At 46.4% G+C, this 21,358-nt stretch overlaps 2 protein-coding genes across 16 annotated transcripts in view; both read right to left on the bottom strand.

The window, feature by feature from the left end:
• Positions 1 to 8,846: 8,846 nt before the first annotated feature.
• On the bottom strand, positions 8,847 to 14,631 carry LOC140912150 (myb/SANT-like DNA-binding domain-containing protein 7). Its single transcript, XM_073346318.1, has 3 exons — positions 14,576 to 14,631; positions 10,106 to 10,709; positions 8,847 to 9,518 (listed from the first exon to the last, which is right to left on the bottom strand). Exons 2-3 carry the CDS (start codon positions 10,686 to 10,688, stop codon positions 9,433 to 9,435), a joined length of 669 nt encoding a protein of 222 aa, XP_073202419.1. The 5' UTR covers positions 10,689 to 10,709; positions 14,576 to 14,631; the 3' UTR covers positions 8,847 to 9,432.
• A 355-nt stretch (positions 14,632 to 14,986) lies between these two features.
• Positions 14,987 to 21,358, bottom strand: part of LOC140911854 (S-adenosylmethionine synthase-like) — a 57,970-nt gene continuing 51,598 nt past the window's right edge. For all 15 annotated transcript variants that reach the window (XM_073345834.1, XM_073345832.1, XM_073345827.1 and 12 more), the window contains one exon: positions 14,987 to 15,246. In XM_073345834.1, coding sequence (XP_073201935.1) covers positions 15,103 to 15,246 — 144 coding nt within the window. In that variant the 3' untranslated portion in view covers positions 14,987 to 15,102. The remainder of the gene's footprint in view (positions 15,247 to 21,358) is intronic.

Here is a 21,358-nt window from a genome sequence, read left to right as displayed (position 1 = left end):
CTCCATTGTGCCTGCCCGGCTGCGGCCGCCCGAGCCGCGCCCCTTTATCGGAGCCACGCCCCCCAACCCTGATCCCGACCGTTTCGCGGCAGGGGCGGCGCTTATATTGCGGCGCGGGGGGGGGAGGATGTGAACTCTGGCCGGTTTAGGGGGTCTAGCCTAGTTACCTGCCACTGACTCCCAGGCGCCCGCTCCCAGGGCAATCCCCTCATAGGGGGGTGCACTTACTGGGGGCACGCCGGAGGCATGTGCACACTGGTGTGGGGGGATGTGCACAGGGGGGTATACCCATAATGTGGGGGGGATGGGTGCAGGGGGAGACCCATGGTGTGTGGGGGGAAGACCCATGGTGTGGGGGGATGTGCACGGGGGGGTATACCCATAATGTGGGGGCAATAGGTGAAGGGGGAGACCCATGGTGTGGGGGGATGTGCACTGGGGGGGGAACCCATGGTGTGGGGGGATGTGCGCAGTGGGTGCAGGGGGAGACCCTGGTGCGGGGGGATGTGCGCAGTGGGTGAAGGGGGAGACCCATGGTGTGGGGGGATGTGCACGGGGGGGTAACCCATGGTGTGGGGGGATGTGCACACGGGGGGGAACCCATGGTGTGGGGGGGATGGGTGCAGGGGGAGACCCATGGTGTGGGGGGATGTGCGCAGTGGGTGCAGGGGGAGACCCATGGTGTGGGGGGATGTGCACGGGGGGGTATACCCGTAATGTGGGGGGGATGGGTGCAGGGGGAGACCCATGTTGTGTGGGGGGAAGACCCATGGTGTGGGGGGATGTGCGCAGTGGGTGCAGGGGAAGACCCATGGTGTAGGGGGATGTGCACGGGGGGGGGGTAACCCATGGTGTGGGGGGGATGGGTGCAGGGGAAGACCCATGGTGTGGGGGGATGTGCACGGGGGGGAGGGGAACCCATGGTGTGGGGGGATGGGTGCATGGGGAGACCCATGGTGTGGGGGGATGTGCGCAGTGGGTGAAGGGGGAGACCCATGGTGTGGGGGGATGTGCACGGGGAGGGGGGAGACCCATGGTGTGGGGGGATGTGCACGGGGAGGGGGGAGACCCATGGTGTGGGGGGATGTGCACTGGGGGGGGGAACCCATGGTGTGGGGGGATGTGCACGGGGAGGGGGGAGACCCATGGTGTGGGGGGATGTGCGCAGTGGGTGCAGGGGAAGACCCATGGTGTGGGGGGATGTGCACGGGGGGGGAACCCATGGTGTGGGGGGGATGGGTGCAGGGGGAGACCCATGGTGTGGGGGGATGTGCGCAGTGGGTGCAGGGGGAGACCCATGGTGTGGGGGGATGTGCACGGGGAGGGGGGAGACCCATAGTGTGGGGGGATGTGCACTGGGGGGGGGAACCCATGGTGTGGGGGGATGTGCACGGGGAGGGGGGAGACCCATGGTGTGGGGGGATGTGCGCAGTGGGTGAAGGGGGAGACCCATGGTGTGGGGGGATGGGTGCATGGGGAGACCCATGGTGTGGGGGGATGTGCGCAGTGGGTGAAGGGGGAGACCCATGGTGTGGGGGGATGTGCACGGGGAGGGGGGAGACCCATGGTGTGGGGGGATGTGCGCAGTGGGTGCAGGGGAAGACCCATGGTGTAGGGGGATGTGCACGGGGGGGGGAACCCATGGTGTGGGGGGGATGGGTGCAGGGGGAGACCCATGGTGTGGGGGGATGTGCGCAGTGGGTGCAGGGGGAGACCCATGGTGTGGGGGGATGTGCACGGGGAGGGGGGAGACCCATGGTGTGGGGGGATGTGCGCAGTGGGTGCAGGGGAAGACCCATGGTGTAGGGGGATGTGCACGGGGGGGGGGAACCCATGGTGTGGGGGGGATGGGTGCATGGGGAGACCCATGGTGTGGGGGGATGTGCGCAGTGGGTGAAGGGGGAGACCCATGGTGTGGGGGGATGTGCACGGGGGGGGGAGACCCATGGTGTGGGGGGGATGGGTGCAGGGGGAGACCCATGGTGTAGGGGGATGTGCACGGGGGGGGGAACCCATGGTGTGGGGGGGATGGGTGCAGGGGGAGACCCATGGTGTGGGGAGATGTGCGCAGTGGGTGCAGGGGAAGACCCATGGTGTGGGGGGATGTGTTCAGTGGATGGGGGGGAAGACCCATGGTGTGGGGGGATGTGCACGGGGAGGGGGGAGACCCATGGTGTGGGGGGATGTGCGCAGTGGGTGCAGGGGAAGACCCATGGTGTGGGGGGATGTGTTCAGTGGATGGGGGGGAAGACCCATGGTGTGGGGGGATGTGCACCTGGGGTGAATGTGCACACACAGGGGAAGGGCTGGAGGGGGTGGAATGCGGGGAACCCATGCTGGGGAGAGGCACATGCACACCACATGTATGTTTGTGGGTAACCCACTCCTGAGGGGATCAACTCACCTGAAGGATGGGAGGAGACCCCCTCACCTTGGATTGTGTATGGCAGAACCCCCTTACCTATGGCTGCACTCACCTGCGGGAGGGGGGGAATTAATGGGGGGTTCACACTGGGTGTGTGGGAGGGGACTCAGTCACCTCAGGACAGAAGGGGCGGGGAGGAACACATTCAGAGCTGCAGGAGAACCAGAATTTGCATCTTTGACGCTGGCAGACAAGGTGCCAGCTCATGCCAAGGCCCCAGGCCTTACTGAACAATGACAAATGCATAGCTGGAAACCAGTCTGGCTTACGTGTATCGTTTAAATAGATATTAGAGTTTTGAGAATGTGTTTAGACTTAATGGAATGCTTGTTGGATGCTGCATATATTAATCCTTATTGTATCTGTGTCCCATGTTATAAGGTAATGTTTAAATGTTTGCTCTGTCACCATAAAAATATTTGCTAAGACTGTAAATCCCACACAGTCAGAGGAGAAACATTACGAAAGGTGAAATACTAGTTTACCACAAAAGCTGTTACCACCTCCCCATCAAACGAAAGTCTACAGACATCAGACAAGCTGTTGTGGACAAAATACTTTGATTGCTTTGCCTGCACCCCGGAAGAGGGTAGGTGCCCAAGTCCTCATCCCCTCACAGTTGGAATGCTGGGGGAAAGAAATAAAAATGCCTGCTAAGGAGAAATTGGTATCTTTATGCTGTCTGGACTCTGAGAGGCAAAGATTTCTAAACACAAGAAGGAGATCCCCATGCCATTTCGCTTGGGTTACCCCTAAAGAACATAAAAGCTTATTTCTCATATAAGCTTATGTTACCTTTTGAACTGAAGATTGTACCTCATTTGTGTGTGTATATTTATGTCCTTTAACTTTGTAAATACCTCTCATTTCTTTTTCTTCATTAATAAACCTTCAGTTAGTGTGTTACAGGATTGGTTACAGGCTTTGTCTTTGGATTGAGATCGAAGTACTGTACATTTGACCTGGAGTAAGTGACTGATCCTTTGCGACTGGGAGTAACCTGAACATTACTCCTGGGGGAATTCTGCACAAATTCATGTTGCCCGCAGATGACTTTGCTTCCCCGCAGAAAAATGACTTTCTGACAGGAAAGCAAAGGGAAGCTGCAAGAGCAGTCATGCACCACTCCCTAGCTGCGCAGGTACATTGTTTCAGACAACCGGAACAGCTGGCAGAGCTGGGGACACTCCAGCCAGTGGCTCCTCCCCTGAGCTGGGCAGGGCCCCAAGGTGTTTCTGGGGTAGGCCCAGGCCTTGTGCTGTGCCAGGGTTGGGTGGAACCTAACCACTGAATCCATGTCCTGGGGGTGGGGGCTTTGCTGGGTGATCTCCCACCTTGATGCAGCCTGTGCTCCACACTGCAATAGTGGATCCTCTGCATTTATTTATTGACAAATAAAACTTGCAGAATTTTTAATTTTTTGGCACAGAATGCCCTCAGGAATAGAACACTGTTGTGATATGTGGCATAAGCAACCATCTATCACAAAGTCCAGCTTGCCTAGGCGGCAAGATAGAGAATGCCCAATGGGACTGTCTAAGACTCCATGATAAGTCTGTTAGAGTGCTTTTGGAGTTCACATTTGTTACTGGGTTGGTAAAGAAAACACAACAGTTTCAGGTTTTTGACCTGCTTGTTGACAGTCTGCCCTGAGGTTGGCACTCAGGGTCATGAGCCACTCCAAACAGTGTGACAACATCCCATATAAAAGTTTACCCCTCCCCCGCCAAAAAAAGGGGGGGGGGACGGTCCCAATTGGAATGCCAAGTCAGGTTTGTGAAATTTTCCACAGGAGGGACATTTTTAAAAATTCCATGGCAGTCAGGGAGCCAGATCTGGCAGTGAGCAAGGCAGAGTGACCAGCTGGTTTTCCATCAGATGTTTTGATGGAAGTGATGTGTTGGCCCAGCACTTTTCAGTAGTATCAAATCAATATTTTCTGACAGAAAACTAGGCCAGCGGGATACTTTCAAGTAACTCTAGCACCAGTCACCTCAAGAAGCATGCGGTAAAAAGAGGGTTTGAGGCACTCAAATGACCACAGTCCCCATGAAACCGAAGTCATGTAGCCCAAGACACAGCAGGAGTGTGAGGTGCTACCCCTTAGGGGAATGCATTGCGGGATGGGCTGGGGGAATGGTGCAGGAGACAGATGACAGGTGTAGAATCAGGTTGCAGTATCTGCCAGTGGATGCGTAGGAGGGAAAGGCTCGATGACTGGGATGGCATGGGTAGGAGCTGCATGCATAAATAGCAACAAGAAGCAGGCATGCTTAACATTGTTCAGCGGTGACAGAACTCATTAAGCAACAATTGCCTTGTTTACTTATCTCTGGCTAGTATCAGCTGTTCAAAGTTCCTGCGTGCTGCACCACAGAATACCTGGGACCTTCTTTGTGTCTTTATCCATGGGGATCCCACTGATAATGCACATACACCTCACGCATGCAAAGATTGCTGTCATTTCTCCACCCATATGCACTGGAGCCCCACATCTCATGCCTCCCAACATGAGGGCAGAATGGCCTCAAGCATCTCTCCATTCCCTCTGCTTGCCCATGGCAGGAGATCAGAACTTGGTAGAGTCCGCTTTTTACCCTGAAGTGCCCTCGCATCTCATCAATTTTGTAAATGTTATAATTATTGTAATATTAGTTATTCCTATAATTAGTTTAGAAGATTGATCTGACTTAGGCAGAGAAGCCAACTCCTGGGCATCTGTACAACTGCAAATAGCAAGCCTTATTTGCTAAATATGACAGCGCTATGAGATATAGTAACAACATTCATTGACAAGCTCTCTGGAAGTGAGCTGACTGGCAATCTACCATTCCAGAGGGACAATTAGGAGCCAGAATTTCCCCCAGAGAGCCCTGAACACCTCTGATACAGCATCTACATCAATGTCTATAGACATCACCATGTGATGGGAAACACGAGGGATTCCCAGAGCAGTCCAAATGACTACAGAAGATTTCCCCTTCAAAGGTTGAGGTCACGGTGAAATGTTATCCAAGGGGTTATTAGAAAGCAAGTGAAATCTTAACTCTCTCTCTATATATATACTGAAGATGTATAGTTTAGACTTCCCCCATAATTGTTTTCAAAAGGATACCATACTGATTTATTTAACAATGCAAAAATAGTAAGAGGTAGTTCTCATCATGAACTAGCTGTGAAATATTAAATTTTACCTCATTTCTCAGCATCTAATTAAAAAGTTACTGCTACAACAGTAGCATGCATATTGGCAGCACAGGATTGCAAGCCCAGCCAAAAACACTTCAGAAGTACAGTTCAGAAGGAAGACAAACCCATCCCTGAGGTTTGGATTTATTTTGTTGTTCTTCTGACTCATGCTAAAAGCATGAGTCACCAGAGCAAACAGAACAGGTTCTAACTGTTTTTAATCTTAGTATCCTGGTTCTACATACAGAAAGCCTCTCTCCCTTTGGAGACCAGACAGGTCCCTTATTCCCAGAACAGATTTGACAACATAGGGGAAGCCACTTACTTTGCTTGGCTGACACTTCTGCTTCAGTCATTTTCTCCCTAACCCAGACAAACCAAATAAGAAAAGAAATAGTGCCCTTCTGCTTCAAGGGCCTCCCACTACGCAGCAAGAAGCATGTGGTTTTGAAAGCACTAATCTCAGTCCCCTGGCTGAAATATCTGATATCTAGCTCCACTGTTTATTCCTGGCTATATCCCACTGTCTTGTAGACAGGGACATGTTTTTATTGTGAAGAGGTGTTTTTTTAACTATAGAATTTTCTCCTGTTACTTGCCAGAGTACACCTCCCCAGAGGGTGAAGTCCAAAAATAAAATGCCTAGGCTATAATTTGCTCTTAGGGTATGTCTACACTACGAAATTAGGTCGAATTTATAGAAGTCGTTTTTTTTAAAATCGGTTTTATATATTCGAGTGTGTGTGTCCCCACAGAAAATGCTCTAAGTGCATTAAGTGCATTAACTCGGCGGAGTGCTTCCACAGTACCGAGGCAAGCGTCGACTTCCGGAGCGTTGCACTGTGGGTAGCTATCCCACAGTTCCCGCAGTCTCCGCTGCCCATTGGAATTCTGGGTTGATATCCCAATGCCTGATGGGGCTAAAACATTGTCGCGGGTGGTTCTGGGTACATATCGTCAGGCCCCCGTTCCCACCCTCCCTCCCCCCGTGAAAGCAAGGGCAGACAATCATTTCGCGCCTTTTTTCCTGAGTTACCTGTGCAGACGCCATACCACGGCAAGCATGGAGCCCGCTCAGGTAACTGTCACCCTATGTCTCCTGGATGCTGGCAGACGCGGTACGGCATTGCTACACAGTAGCAGCAACCCCTTGCCTTGTGGCAGCAGACGGTACAGTACGACTGGTAGCCGTCATCGTCATGTCTGAGGTGCTCCTGGTCGCCTCTGTGAGGTCGATCAGGAGCGCCTGGGCAGACATGGGCGCAGGGACTAAATTTGGAGTGACTTGAGCAGGTCATTCTCTTTAGTCCTGCAGTCAGTCCTATTGAACCGTCTTATGGTGAGCGGGCAGGCGATACGGACTGCTAGCAGTCGTACTGTACCATCTTCTGCCGAGCAGCCATGAGATGTGGATGGCATACAGTCCTTCTGCACCATCTGCTGCCAGCCAAAGATGTAAAAGATAGATGGAGTGGATCAAAACAAGAAATAGACCAGATTTGCTTCCCCCTCTCCCCTGTCTAGGGGACTCATTCTTCTAGATCACACTGCAGTCACTTACAGAGAAGGTGCAGCGAGGTAAATCTAGCCATGTATCAATCAGAGACCAGGCTAACCTCCTTGTTCCAATAACAACGATAACTTTGGTGCACCATTTCTTATTGGAACCCTCCGTGCAGTCCTGCCTGAAATACTCCTTGATGTACAGGCACACCCTTTGTTGATTTTAGCTCCCTGAAGCCAACCCTGTAAGCCGTGTCGTCAGTCGCCCCTCCCTCCGTCAGAGCAACGGCAGACAATCGTTCCGCGCCTTTTTTCTGTGCGGACGCCATACCAAGGCAAGCATGGAGGCCGCTGAGCTCATTTTGGCAATTAGGAGCACATCAACCACCACACGCATTATCCAGCAGTATAAGCAGCACCAGAACCTGGCAACGCGATACCGGGCGAGGAGGCGACGTCAGCGCGGTCCCGTGAGTGATCAGGACATGGACACAGATTTCTCTGAAAGCATGGGCCCTGACAATGCATGCATCATGGTGCTAATGGGGCAGGTTCATGCTGTGGAACGCCGATTCTGGGCTCGGGAAACAAGCACAGACTGGTGGGACCGCATAGTGTTGCAGGTCTGGGACGATTCCCAGTGGCTGCGAAACTTTCGCATGCGTAAGGGCACTTTCATGGAACTTTGTGACTTGCTTTCCCCTGCCCTGAAGCGCATGAATACCAGGATGAGAGCAGCCCTCACAGATGAGAAGCGAGTTGCGATAGCCCTGTGGAAGCTTGCAACGCCAGACAGCTACCGGTCAGTTGGGAATCAATTTGGAGTGGGCAAATCTACTGTGGGGGCTGCTGTTATGTAAGTAGCTCACGCAATCAAAGATCTGCTGATATCAAGGGTAGTGACCCTGGGAAATGTGCAGGTCATAGTGGATGGCTTTGCTGCAATGGGATTCCCTAACTGTGGTGGGGCTATAGACGGAACCCATATCCCTATCTTGGCACCGGAGCACCAAGCCGCCGAGTACATAAACCGCAAGGGGTACTTTTCGATAGTGCTGCAAGCTCTGGTGGATCACAAGGGACGTTTCACCAACATCAACGTGGGATGGCCGGGAAAGGTGCATGACGCTCGCATCTTCAGGAACTCTGGTCTCTTTCAAAAGCTGCAGGAAGGGACTTTATTCCCAGACCAGAAAATAACTGTTGGGGATGTTGAAATGCCTATATGTATCCTTGGGGACCCAGCCTACCCCTTAATGCCATGGCTCATGAAGCCGTACACAGGCAGCCTGGACAGTAGTCAGGAGCTGTTCAACTACAGGCTGAGCAAGTGCAGAATGGTGGTAGAATGTGCATTTGGACGTTTAAAGGCGCGCTGGCGCAGTTTACTGACTCGCTTAGACCTCAGCGAAACCAATATTCCCACTGTTATTACTGCTTGCTGTGTGCTCCACAATATCTGTGAGAGTAAGGGGGAGACGTTTATGGCGGGGTGGGAGGCTGAGGCAAATCGCCTAGCTGCTGGTTACGCGCAGCCAGACACCAGGGCGGTTAGAAGAGCACAGGAGGGCGCGGTACGCATCAGAGAAGCTTTGAAAACCAGTTTCATGACTGGCCAGGCTACGGTGTGAAAGTTCTGTTTGTTTCTCCTTGATGAAACCCCCCGCCCCTTGGTTCACTCTACTTCCCTGTAAGCTAACCACCCTCCCCTCCTCCCTTTAATCACCGCTTGCAGAGGCAATAAAGTCATTGCTGCTTCACAGTCATGCATTCGTTATTCATTCATCACACAAATAGGGAGATGACTACCAAGGTATCCCAGGAGGGGTGGTGGAGGAGGGAAGGAAAATGCCACACAGCACTTTAAAAGTTTACAACTTTAAAATTTATTGAATGACAGCCTTCTTTTTTTGGGGCAATCCTCTGTGGTGGAGTGGCTGGTTGGCCGGAGGCCCCCCCACCGCGTTCTTGGGCGTCTGGGTGTGGAGGCTATGGAACTTGGGGAGGAGGGCATTTGGTTACAGAGGGGCAGCAGTGGCAGTCTGTGCTCCAGCTGCCTTTGCTGCAGCTCAACCATACACTGGAGCATTCTGGTTTGGTCCTACAGCAGCCTCAGCATTGAATCCTGCCTCCTCTCATCACGCTGCCGCCACATTTGAGCTTCAGCCCTGTCTTCAGCCCGCCACTTACTCTCTTCAGCCCTCCACCTCTCCTCCCGGTCATTTTGTGCTTTCCTGCACTCTGACATTATTTGCCTCCACGCATTCGTCTGTGCTCTGTCAGTGTGGGAGGACAGCATGAGCTCGGAGAACATTTCATCGCGAGTGCGTTTTTTTTTCCTTTCTAAGCTTCACTAGCCTCTGGGAAGGAGAAGATCCTGTGATCATTGAAACACATGCAGCTGGTGGAGAAAAAAAAAGGGACAGCGGTATTTAAAAAGACACATTTTATAAAACAGTCGCTACACTCTTTCAGGGTAAACCTTGCTGTTAACATTACATACATAGCACATGTGCTTTCGTTACAAGGTCGCATTTTGCCTCCTCCCACCGCGTGACTACCCCCTCAACCTTCCCCCCTCCCTGTGGCTAACAGCGGGGAACATTTCTGTTCAGCCACAGGCAAACAGCCCAGCAGGAATGGGCTCCTCTGAGTGTCCCTGAAGAAAAGCACTCTATTTCAACCAGGTGACCATGAATTATATCTCACTCTCCTGAGGATAACACAGAGAGATAAAGAACGGATTTTGGTTGAATGCCAGCAAACATACACTGCAATGCTTTGTTCTACAGTGATTCCCGAGTATGTGTTACTGGCCTGGAGTGGTAAAGTGTCCTACCATGAAGGACGAAATAAGGCTGCCCTCCCCAGAAACCTTTTGCAAAGGCTTTAGGACTACATCTAGGAGAACCGCAAATGCCAGGGCAAAGTAATCCTTTCACATGCTTGCTTTTAAACCATGTATAGCATTTTAAAAGGTACACTCACCAGAGGTCCCTTCTCCGCCTGCTGGGTCCAGGAGGCAGCCTTGGGTGGGTTCGGGGGGTACTGGCTCCAGGTCTAGGGTGAGAAACAGTTCCTGGCTGTCGGGAAAACCGGTTTCTCCGCTTGCTTGCTGTGAGCTATCTACAACCTCCTCCTCATCATCATCTTCTTCGTCCCCAAAACCTGCTTCCGTATTGCCTCCATCTCCATTGAAGGAGTCAAACAACACGGCTGGGGTAGTGGTGGCTGAACCCCCTAAAATGGCATGCAGCTCATCATAGAAGCGGCATGTTTGGGGCTCTGACCCAGAGCGGCCGTTCGCCTCTCTGGTTTTCTGGTAGGCTTGCCTCAGCTCCTTCAGTTTCACGCGGCACTGCTTCGGGTCCCTGTTATGGCCTCTGTCCTTCATGCCCTGGGAGATTTTCACAAAGGTTTTGGCATTTCGAAAACTGGAACGGAGTTCTGATAGCATGGATTCCTCTCCCCAAACAGCGATCAGATCCCGTACCTCCCGTTCGGTCCATGCTGGAGCTCTTTTGCGATTCTGGGACTCCATCATGGTCACCTGTGCTGATGAGCTCTGCATGGTCACCTGCAGCTTGCCACGCTGGCCAAACAGGAAATGAGATTCAAAAGTTTGCGGTTCTTTTCCTGTCTACCTGGCCAGTGCATCTGAGTTGAGAGTGCTGTCCAGAGCGGTCAGAATGGAGCACTCTGGGATAGCTCCCGGAGGCCAATACCATCGAATTGTGTCCACAGTACCCCAAATTCGAGCCGGGAACGTCGATTTAAGCGCTAATCCACTTGTCAGGGGTGGAGTAAGGAAATCGATTTTAAGAGCCCTTTAAGTCGAAATAAAGGGCTTCACTGTGTGGACGGGTGCAGGTTTAAATCGATTTAACGTTGCTAAATTCGACCTAAAGTCCTAGTGTAGACCAGGGCTTAGTCTGATTTGTTATTATAGTTTAATATTTTTTATGCATAAGAAAGGTTAAAAGCCATTATGTTTACTGTATGTGGTTTTATATAAAAAGCTTACGTATCTCTTTCCAGAAGATGCCGGTTTTGATAGAGGCCAAGTGTATAAAATTGTAGCTACTCGGTATTGCTAAAGTAAATTTTTTTCACTAGTCCCTACGTAGATAACTGGAATATTATAGGCAGTGCTAGCAGCAGCTTCTATAATTAAAGTTGCCCAACACTTCACAGTATAAGGTTCCATTTTAATTGCTTGTACTGTAGTCAAAACTTTAACCAGTTATGCTGAAGATTTATATACACCAGGGGTCTCCTTCAGGCCAATGATTTTGGGGGAAAAGTTTCCACTAAACCAGTTGAGCCATTTTCACAAAGCAAGTTAAAGAAAATTATGCCATTTTGCCCATGGTAAGAAGATTCTTAAGATGGTTTTGCAGAGAAGGTCTAGCACCTCTAGATTTTGCAACAGAGCCTGAAATTTGGCAGGGGGAGGCTGTGACAGAGTGCTGGGAGCTAGCACCTATTGAAATCCCAGGAGTAGGTAGCCCCATCAGAAGGCTCTTCCCCCAGCCTAAGGGAAGGAGGCACTAAAAGCCAGGGTTCATATAAAGTTGGGGGATAACAAATGACAAAGCAGGAACGGGAGTGTGGGTTACAGGGTCAAAAGCAGGGAGCCAGAAAGGGACACCTGAACAGAGAACCACGGACAGCGCCCACTGCTCCTCGAAAGCATCCAGGGAGCCAGTGGACCCGGCCCAGAGGAACTCTGTTTGGATACATGATCTAAAAGAGGAGTGGAAATAGGCCCCATTGTCGCAAAGCTCCTCCCCATCCAGCATCCTCCTCCTGGTATGGTGGATGGCAACTTCATGGGGCCACAGATAGGGTGTGCATAAATCAGGAGGTGTGAGTAAAAGTGCAACCTGGTGAAGAGGCTACTTGTGAGTATTAGAAGGCAGATCCAAGAAGAGCACCTTGCACTTGTAGTAGAAGGTGGTGAGGTTTGCAGTAGTTGCTAGTTACTGTGGGAGTTTATTCCACAGTCTCAGACCAGTCTCAGAGAAAGCGGTCTTCTGCACAGATGAGCTCTACTGTTAGGGTAAAAAGGATGATTGTGCCAGAGTTGTTGCCCATGGTCTTCAAGGCAGAACTTTGGGCAATCATTTAAAATGTACTAAGTATCAGAGGGGTAGTCGTGTTAGTCTATATCCACAAAAACAACAAAGAGTCCGGTGGCACCTTAAAGACTAACAGATTTATTTGGGCATGGGTCAATGTACTGGGTCAAGACAGTTTACTGCTTTGAAAATGAGGCCCAATACCTTGAATTTGATTACTCCTTAGAAAGCCAGTGTAGAGCACAGGCCTGATGTGCTTGCAATAGCCAGTGTTGCTGAGGAGGTGTATAGTAGTGTTCTCTATAAGCTGGAGTTTAGTATGGGCTGATAGCTGCATGGCCAGGTATATTGCATTGCTGTAATCCAGACAGGAGCTGACAAGTATGTAACACTGAGGCATGGTCATTATTTACCGGGATGGGATGGAGTTGCCTAGCCAGGAACACTCATTAACTCGTGTCCATTAAATAAGGCCTGGGACAACACACAGGACAATTGAAGTAAAACAAAGTATTCAGGGAGCACATTCTATTCAGTACACTAAATAAGGCAGCAGGCCTGTGGAAAAGCTAGTATGTTATTATGTAATTTAGGGCTGTAATGCATGCGCCCAACAGGGATGAATTAAGGTTTCAGAAGCAACCTTAAATCAGGCATTCCTAAGCTTTTGAGTTCTTGACTTTACAACCTTAATATTCTTTTAATGTAGTTTTTTGGATGTAATTATTGATATATTCTTAATGTTACATAGTGCTCTTCATTTGGAGAGCTGTGCATTCTAGAACCACAGCAAGACTGAAAAGAGTCAATCCTCCAGGAAAAGAGAATGAACTAACCCTGCAAGAAATGGATCTTCACTATTCTTTCTTTCCACCAAGTTGCTGGTTGGTTCTTGATCCCAAAATGAGGTGAGAGAAAAGAGGCCTCATGCCTGTCTACTTAAACACCTTTTACATAGAGTCTAGTACTTGTACTGAATCCTGCCCCAGGAACATCCAGTTCTGGGGGGGCCTAGGTCAACTCTTGACATTCAGTATCCTAACATTTTAACCCCAATATTGCTAATGGTGTTGAGAAAGCTATTTTGAATGATTCCAGCACCATTGTCAACCGCTCCATTTATGTATCTCCAGACAATATTTTGACATGCGCATATTAAAATGGATGGTTAAGCTAGAACATGTTCTCCTCCTGGAATGGGTGTATCTAGTTCAAACTAGATTCATTTTGGATAAAGACACAGGGCCCTGTCCTGCCCTTGTGGGCACAGCGAAGACTTCCATTACAATCAATAAGATTGCTTCTGCTTATTCAAGGGAAGAACAGGGTCCTCCCTGCATAACAAGAGTGACCCATAACATTGTTTTGATTAATTGGGCGTGCATTTGCCAGTAGAAAGTTACTGAGGCAAGAACAGCTATCCAAATGCAAGCAGACTAACATGGCTCTAGGAGTTGCCCAAGTCAAGGCATACATGAAGTGGACCTGCACAGCTGTTTTACTTTTGCATTTGAGAGCAACAGACCAGTCACTACCTGCAGGGAGGAGCTCTCTTCTACCTCAATTGAGATTAGTATCGCAATTCAATTACTTGTGTTTGAGGTGAGCGCTGCACTGAAGGAGGGAGGCCCTGCCCCCCTCTTTGGGTTGCCCTATTGCTAAATTCCCCTCCATTAATCAAAATGGCTACAAAACTACACATGGACAATATTCTATATTAGTTTAGAACAGGGAGATCATTTGCTCATCTGAAAGAGGAAGAATGTTCTTTCATATGTACTAGCCTTGTAGTCCTTGAAAAATTAAACAATTGTGCATCTCATGTTAATTTTGATTTACGTTTTCAGTCACTTGAGTTTACAAATCATTTCTACAACAGGAAAATGTTTATATTTCAAAACTTGGGTAGATTAAACTCATTCAGTTCAGAGTTTACACATAACCAAAATTAAAATTTAGGACAGCCCAAGCACAGAAAGTTTCAGGGCAATGAAGACTGGGGGCCTTGTCTACATTTAATATGCAGCAAGCTGGGGTATGAATGGACATGGCACTCGCCTATCATGCACTAACAGACCATGTGGACCCAGCTACCACAGACTATAAAGTTACAGTGGGAGTACACCAAACGGCACTACAGAACTTATAGTGCGTGGAAGCTGGGCCCACATGGCCAGTTAGAGCATAGCACTCAACTAGCTGTGTAAGCAAGCCCTGGATGTTTACACTGAAACACATACCAACTGTCACAAAAGTATACACACAAAGCTTTGACTCATGTTAAAGCAAACTTAAGTAAATGTTATCTCACAGCTAAGGCATATACAGATTATAATATGTAATATCCCATAATAGGTGAGCATTTTCACTAACTCACTTGGATAACTGCAGCAGAGACTAAGGGCAGGTCTTCACTACCCGCCGGATCGGTGTAGTGATCCATCTATCAGGGATCGATTTATCGCGTCTAGATGAGACGCGATAAATCGATCCCCGAACGCGCTCCCCATCGACTCCGGAACTCCAGCTCGCGAGAAGTGGAAGTGGAGTCGACGGGGGAGTGGCAGCGGTCGACTCACTGCCATCCTTACGGCCAGGTAAGTCGACCTAAGATATGCCAACTTCAGCTATGCTATCTGCGTAGCTGAAGTTGCATATTTTAGGTGGACCCCCCCCCCCGACCCAGTGTAGACCAGGGCTAAAGGTTGTAAGTCACTTGAGTCCTTTCTGAAGAAATAAATGAAGAGACACTAGGTTTCATATACGTGTATTTAAAATGTAAAGCCAGCATAAAAGTTACATTGCTTATAATTATCAGTACCTAGTTCAGTTATAAGAATGTCATTTATTAGATTTAAAAAAAATTCTTTTCCCCTCTGACAGTTTAGTGGTCATACCTGCTCATTAAAAAGATTCTCCATTACAAGAGACAGATTTGGAAAAGCCTAATACGCAAGCTTCTTTGGTATTTCCCATGTAAATTCTTCTCTTCCAAAGTGCCCATAATATGCAGTCTGTTGATATATTGGTTTCTTCAAATCCAGTTCCCTGCATAAAAAGTAACAGAAGTATTTTTTTAAGTCTACCACTGCAAGAGAAGATGCAAGTATATTAGTGTATCAAGATACTCTGATGCCCTCCCCAGACAAACAAGGGGAATGATTTTAACTGATAGTGCAAACTATAATCTCTCCTCCATTAAATCATCCAAATTTACAAAGGGAACAGCAGCCACAGAATGGATTCAGGGTCCATTTATAGCACCTGAAAACCAAGAGCAGAGTGCCTGAAAGTCTAACTATCAGACACAATATCAGTATGCAGCTAGTAGCAGAAACATTTGGATCACCTTGCTCAGCCACAATGTTCACAAAATGTGCCTATGGACTTGAAATGTTTTTCTCCTATGCCTGTGCAAGTCTGTGGAAGGACACTTTGTTCATTTTAAATGTAACATAGGGTATATTCAAATGTAGCCATAAGACAGTCAAAGCCAGATCATATCCTCATGTAGGAAACATCCCGGAAAGGACCCTATGAAGGACAGTACTTCCACACTAGTAAATCTAAACACTAAATACCAATTTTCACAATGAACATGGGTTCTGCCAGATGAATATTTTCCAAACCAGCTAGTTTTTGTCTACACTAGGCTTTAGACCTGATAACAGCCATCAGTGGATAGATGCCAGTGTAGCTGCAATGGTGCAAGACACTACCGTGACAGGCAAAGCAACTTTTTGCAGGGGTGGAGCTTAACCCTGTTTGCAACCAAGGTAAATTGCACTAATGCAAGTCTAGTGTAATGAGGGTTTACCGTGCCTACACTTGGGGTTTACAGCTACTGGAATGGTCAATCTCTGATTTAAAAATTTTATTAAAGCTAATGTTAAAAAAAATATACACTACATAGGTTGAGAAAAGAGTGTTTGTACATCTGGGTATAGTGCTTAGATTATCCACAAATATAAAGTTAGTTTTTTAAAAGTCATATGATACATATAGTACATAATCAGCAATAACCCAAATTAGGTGAATAGATTTAACAATACAGTTTAGATATTAGAATCCGAATACTCGTGTACATCACTCATGAAAAGCTGCACAGAGATTTGGTTGTAGAAAGTAAAGTATATATCAATGAGTGGAGGTTGTCCCTCAGTAATTGGGAATTAGGTTGGTTGTCCATTTAGAAAAATACAATCCATGAGGAAAGTATTTGTTACTTTCCTGACTGCGCTTCTCATTGGCACTCCAGCTCATCCCTCCCAGTATTGCGGATGTCCGGTGATGTGTTCTATGTAGATGTCCCTCAACCACCTGATGGCGTCCAACACCATAAGTTGCCGCATCAGCCGAGAGTAGCGTTGACCAATTCCGCATTCTCTCAGTACTCACTCATTACTGGGGTCCCATGCACCGAAGGCTCTGATGATCAGTGCATGTGTCTGGACCTGGTAACCCTTAGCTCTCAAGGTTTCGGCCAGAGAGGCATATTTCTCTACACTGGACTTGTGTCCCAATATCAGCCAACGTCTGAATCAATATGGGCCATTACTGCATTTCTCTGTAATGTAAGTTTCATTGAATCCAGGCTCACTGTACTTGTTAATCTTTATTTGAAGGGTTTATGTTTAATATAGGAGATTTCTTACTCTACTGTTCTTAAGCTAATTTCCTCTTGAGCACCTTATTGTCCTGGCTATTGCCCAAGTCTTAAAAACTAAGGTAAAGTGGAACAAGTACCATGAGGATATACATTGATCTTCAAGCTGGAAAGAGGCTGTGTGGTCCAGAGCATGCAGGAGCCAATATCAGGACCACATACCATACCAGTACTTACGTTTGGACAAGACTATTTTAAAACAAGATGTACGGGCCTGATCCAAAGCTTACTGCAATCAATGGAAAAAATTCCTATTGACTCCAATACGCTTTGCATCAGACCCAATTTAGAAGATGCTAATACTTAAAAGGCCAAGTAAATGAGCAACAAAGCAGCAAGACTGTCAAAGGGTGGGGTTCCCTCAGCATGGATTCTTCATTGCAAACAGACCTCACACACTCCTGCATAGATTCAACATCATATGCGTTATTTACAATGTGCTATACAAGTGCTTGTCCCCCACAACATAAGGCTTTTACTTTCTCCTCACATACAGGGTGAGAAACAGGGAGAGATCTCATCTCTCTGAGATCATGGGTTAGCCTCAGGGGCGGCCCTAGACTAGCTACCAGCAACGAGATCTAGGCTGAGGTTTTTGGTAAACTGCAAAACATTTTGCCCCTTTTTTCCTTGTAATGTTTTTTTTTTTAACCAGAGGCTTAATTATTCGGTTTGTCTGTCCATCTGTCCACCCAATGTTTCTGAGATCAGATAAAACAGAGACATGAAATTTTCAGAATAGATTTGTACACAACAGCTAGATGATATTTCAGTCTGATTTCAAATAAAAATGCATTACAAATGTTAATTATAATTTTTATTATTACAAATCCAAAATCATCCATTACGCTATCCTGCTTTAACTGCCACTACCAACATACCCATTATAGAAAGATATAACAAAACTCTTCAATGAACTTTAACCTGTATTTACAAAACACTCCGAATAAAAAACACTCTATGCTCTTAAAACATGACTTTTCTCGCTTTAAGTTTTGAAAATTCAGTCACTAGTTCTTTTAGATCCAGTTTTCCAGCGATTTCATGCTCTACTGACACTGTGGCAAGTCCAACAAGTCTCTCTTGCACCATTGTTGAACGCAGATATGTTTTTATCAATTTTAACTTTGAGAAGCTACGTTCCCCACTAGCTATGCAAACTGGCAAAGTTAAAAGAATGTGTAGAGCTATAAAAATGTTTGGAAAACTGTCTGAGAGTTTATTTTCACAAACAAACTTCACAAAAAGAAAAGGAGTACTTGTGGCACCTTAGAGACTAACCAATGTACTCCTTTTCTTTTTGCGAATACAGACTATCACGGCTGTTACTCTGAAACCAAACAAACTTCAGTACTTCTTCAGGAGTGGAATGTTTCTTAAATCATCTTGGAAAAGCCTGAAGCTCACTACACAAAACTGTAGCATCAATGTCTTTTGAATTTTCATGAGTCAATGCCGACTCCAGTTTTAAACAAAATTCTCTTATCTGTTTTGCTGTTTTCTTTTGCAAGCTGTGGATATCATACAGAAAGCCAAATACTGACTCTAGCTGCTGCATCTGTTGAAATCTTTCATCAACCAAGTGAATAGCAGTATCAAGGACTGCAAAGTAGAAACTCACTTTGAACCTTTGTTTTGGGTTCTGAATTGGTGTGTCTCATCCTTCATACAAAAACTGCTGTTTCTTTTCCCGAATGCGAACTGGCTCTGGTTCAAACTCTGTCAGAAAGTCTATTTCTGCAGCAAGCTCGAGAGAATCTACCAGTGTTCTTTCAAACCCTTCATCACTTCTGAATTCCTCCAGAATATTTTTAGTTAGCTGCAGTTTTTGAATAGCAGAATGTATGTTCAAGTTCTTTTCCTGAAGCTGCTTACTAGTAAGGTTAATCTCGGAAAGGATATTATACCACAAAATCAGTGAAGTCACAAATTTGAACTTGGAAAGGCCATTTTCAAGAGCTACTGCATCTGGACATGCCGTATTGTCAGTTGATCTAGTAAAGGTAGTATCATCAGAAATTTCAGTTAGGGCATCATAAATGTTTCCAAGTTCATAGCAAAGGGGCTTCAAAGCATCAATGCAACTCTCCCATCTTATCTAAGTGGTTTCACAGTTAGAGAATTCATATGGCGAGTCAGAATCTCCCAATGGCATGTTGAGCCTGAGAAAAACACAAACACGTTGCACCAAGTCAAAGAAACTGCTTGCCTCCAAACAGCATGTAGCAGCATCATTGACAACCAAATTCAGAGAATGCGCACTGCAAGGAACGAAAAAGGCCCTAGGATTGATTTCCATCATTCTCCTTTGCACACTATTGTCTTTACCCTTCATATTACTCCCATTATCATAGCCTTGGCTACATAAGTTTTCAACAGATAATGACATTGTTTCAAGCTCTTGTAGGATAGTTTGTCATAAATGCTCCAGTCGTCTCCTTCAGTGGTACAAAACCCAAAAAATGTTCCTTTATGAGCACTTAAACATTATCTTCATCTACAGACTTTTCCATATCCACAAAACGAATGATCATCATCATTTGTTCAACATGACTCACATCTGGTGTACAGTCCAGTATTATTGAAAAGTATTTTGCAGAATGGACAGTTTCTAAAATTTTCTTTTTAATGGCATTTGCTAGGATTTGAATCAGTTCATTCTGCATATTTTTTCCTGAGTAAAGAACCTGTGTTTCATGATCAGTTATTTTACATAGAAAGAAAAGGAGTACTTGTGGCATCTTAGAGACTAACAAATTTATTTGAGGATAAGCTTTCATGAGCTACAGCTCACTTCATCGGATGGCATAAGCTTTTGTGAGCTACATCGGATGCATCCAATTAAGTGAGCTGTAGCTCACGAAAGCTTATGCTCAAATAAATTTGTTAGTCTCTAAGGTGCCACAAGTACTCCTTTTCTTTTTGCGGATACAGAGTAACAAGGCTGCTACTCTGAAACCTATTTTACATAGATGTTCCTTCATGACTGGATCAAACAAAGCTAGGTATTCAACAAATTTTAAAAAGTTTTCATAACCTGGAGTGTATAATTTTTTATTTCTGCTGCAGAATGCTAAATTTTGCCCACCAAGAACTCTCACTAAAGGAATAAGATGCTCTAATATTTGTTGCCAATATTCTTCTTTTTCCTTGACACACGTAAATTTTCTTCATCGATAGTTTTTCCTTTTTGCAATCATAATTCAAGTTCTTTCCAATTTTGAAAACATTCCAAATGTTCTGTACTTCTTTCATGTGAAGAGAGAATTGAAGATATGTTTTTCCAGTCCTTCAAACCATTTTCAATAAGTGATGTACCAATTGCTTGATTTCTAAACAACTTGCAGCAAAAGCAAAACAGAGTCCTTCAACACTGAATATTGTAACCAGTTTTAATTAATTTCTTCCCCATTAATGAGTTTCCTCTTGTAACGCTGAGCAGAGAATTTTCTTTGATTTCCATCCTTAGGGAAGGGAAATTCATGAACTTGTTTGGGTCCATGTTCCATGAGAATTTGCCGCACACTGTCATCACATTTGGGCCATGAACCTGGGTCCCCATACTGTAACTTGTTTGTAACTTCCTTATCCTTTCTTCCTTCTACTTCATTTACTTCAATTTCTGCATGTCTCTCTGAAGGTGAATACATTTTCTCCACTTCCATATCAGTCTGATGCTGTGAGTTGCCTTCATATAGAAGTAAGTTTCCACCATCTTGAGTTTGCAAACTGCTTTTTTGTGGATGTGAGCTACCCTCATCTCGAAGTAATATACCTTCATCTTGATATTCCAAACTGCTTCCATGCGGATGTGAGCTAATCTCCTCCCCAAGTAAAATTCCTTCATCTGGATGCTGTGAACTGCTTCCATCTTTATTTGGATTAAAGAGAAGATATTTCAGGAAGAATCCCTGCTGTTTTGCTTGGTCCTTTTCCTTCTCAGCCTTTTGTTTACAATACTCAGCTCCTGAGGGTTTTCTTTTTCCTCTTTCTGCCATTGGACATTTGAATATTGTTATGTACTGTGCTCCTGACTGCAAGCATTATAGCTGATGGCTGACACACCACATGGTTGGTGACTTAAACCACATTGCAGCCATCCCAACACATCTTTTCGCTGCTTAAAGGTTCAATGATTAGTAACATACACTCACTTACCTATTAAAACAATTAGTTACAGTTTTTACATGGAAATAAAATGACCTTTTTCAATGTTATTACCTGACACCAGTTGTTTGGAAAGTAATCCCCTTCCTCACGCTTACCCGCTTGGAGTATGACGTCATCACTTTCGTAGTCTATTAAGCGTTAACACTGTTACTTTTCTTTTATGGACCTTATTTATTACGTGAACCAGTTATAACAAAGAAAAGTTCATAATTATACAGTCCGATAATAATACTAAGGTTTAATAACACTTAAAGATACTCACATTTTGGATTTATAATGCTGAAAGACGTTATTCTTTATTCTTTGGCACCAAGAAACATAATT

Source organism: Lepidochelys kempii, chromosome 5 (assembly GCF_965140265.1).
Source record: "Lepidochelys kempii isolate rLepKem1 chromosome 5, rLepKem1.hap2, whole genome shotgun sequence".
Lineage (NCBI taxonomy): Eukaryota > Metazoa > Chordata > Testudines > Cheloniidae > Lepidochelys > Lepidochelys kempii.
The sequence above is the reverse complement of the archived record's forward strand: the minus strand, read 5'-3'. Positions and strand labels throughout refer to the sequence as shown.

Coding starts and splice junctions, on each gene's coding strand:
- LOC140912150 (XM_073346318.1), bottom strand. CDS start 10,688: ATGCAGAGCTCATCAGCACAGGTGACCATGATGGAGTCCCAGAATCGC. Junction 9,519..10,105: donor AGGCGGAGAAGGGACCTCTG/GTGAGTGTACCT, acceptor TTTCTCCACCAG/CTGCATGTGTTTCAATGATC.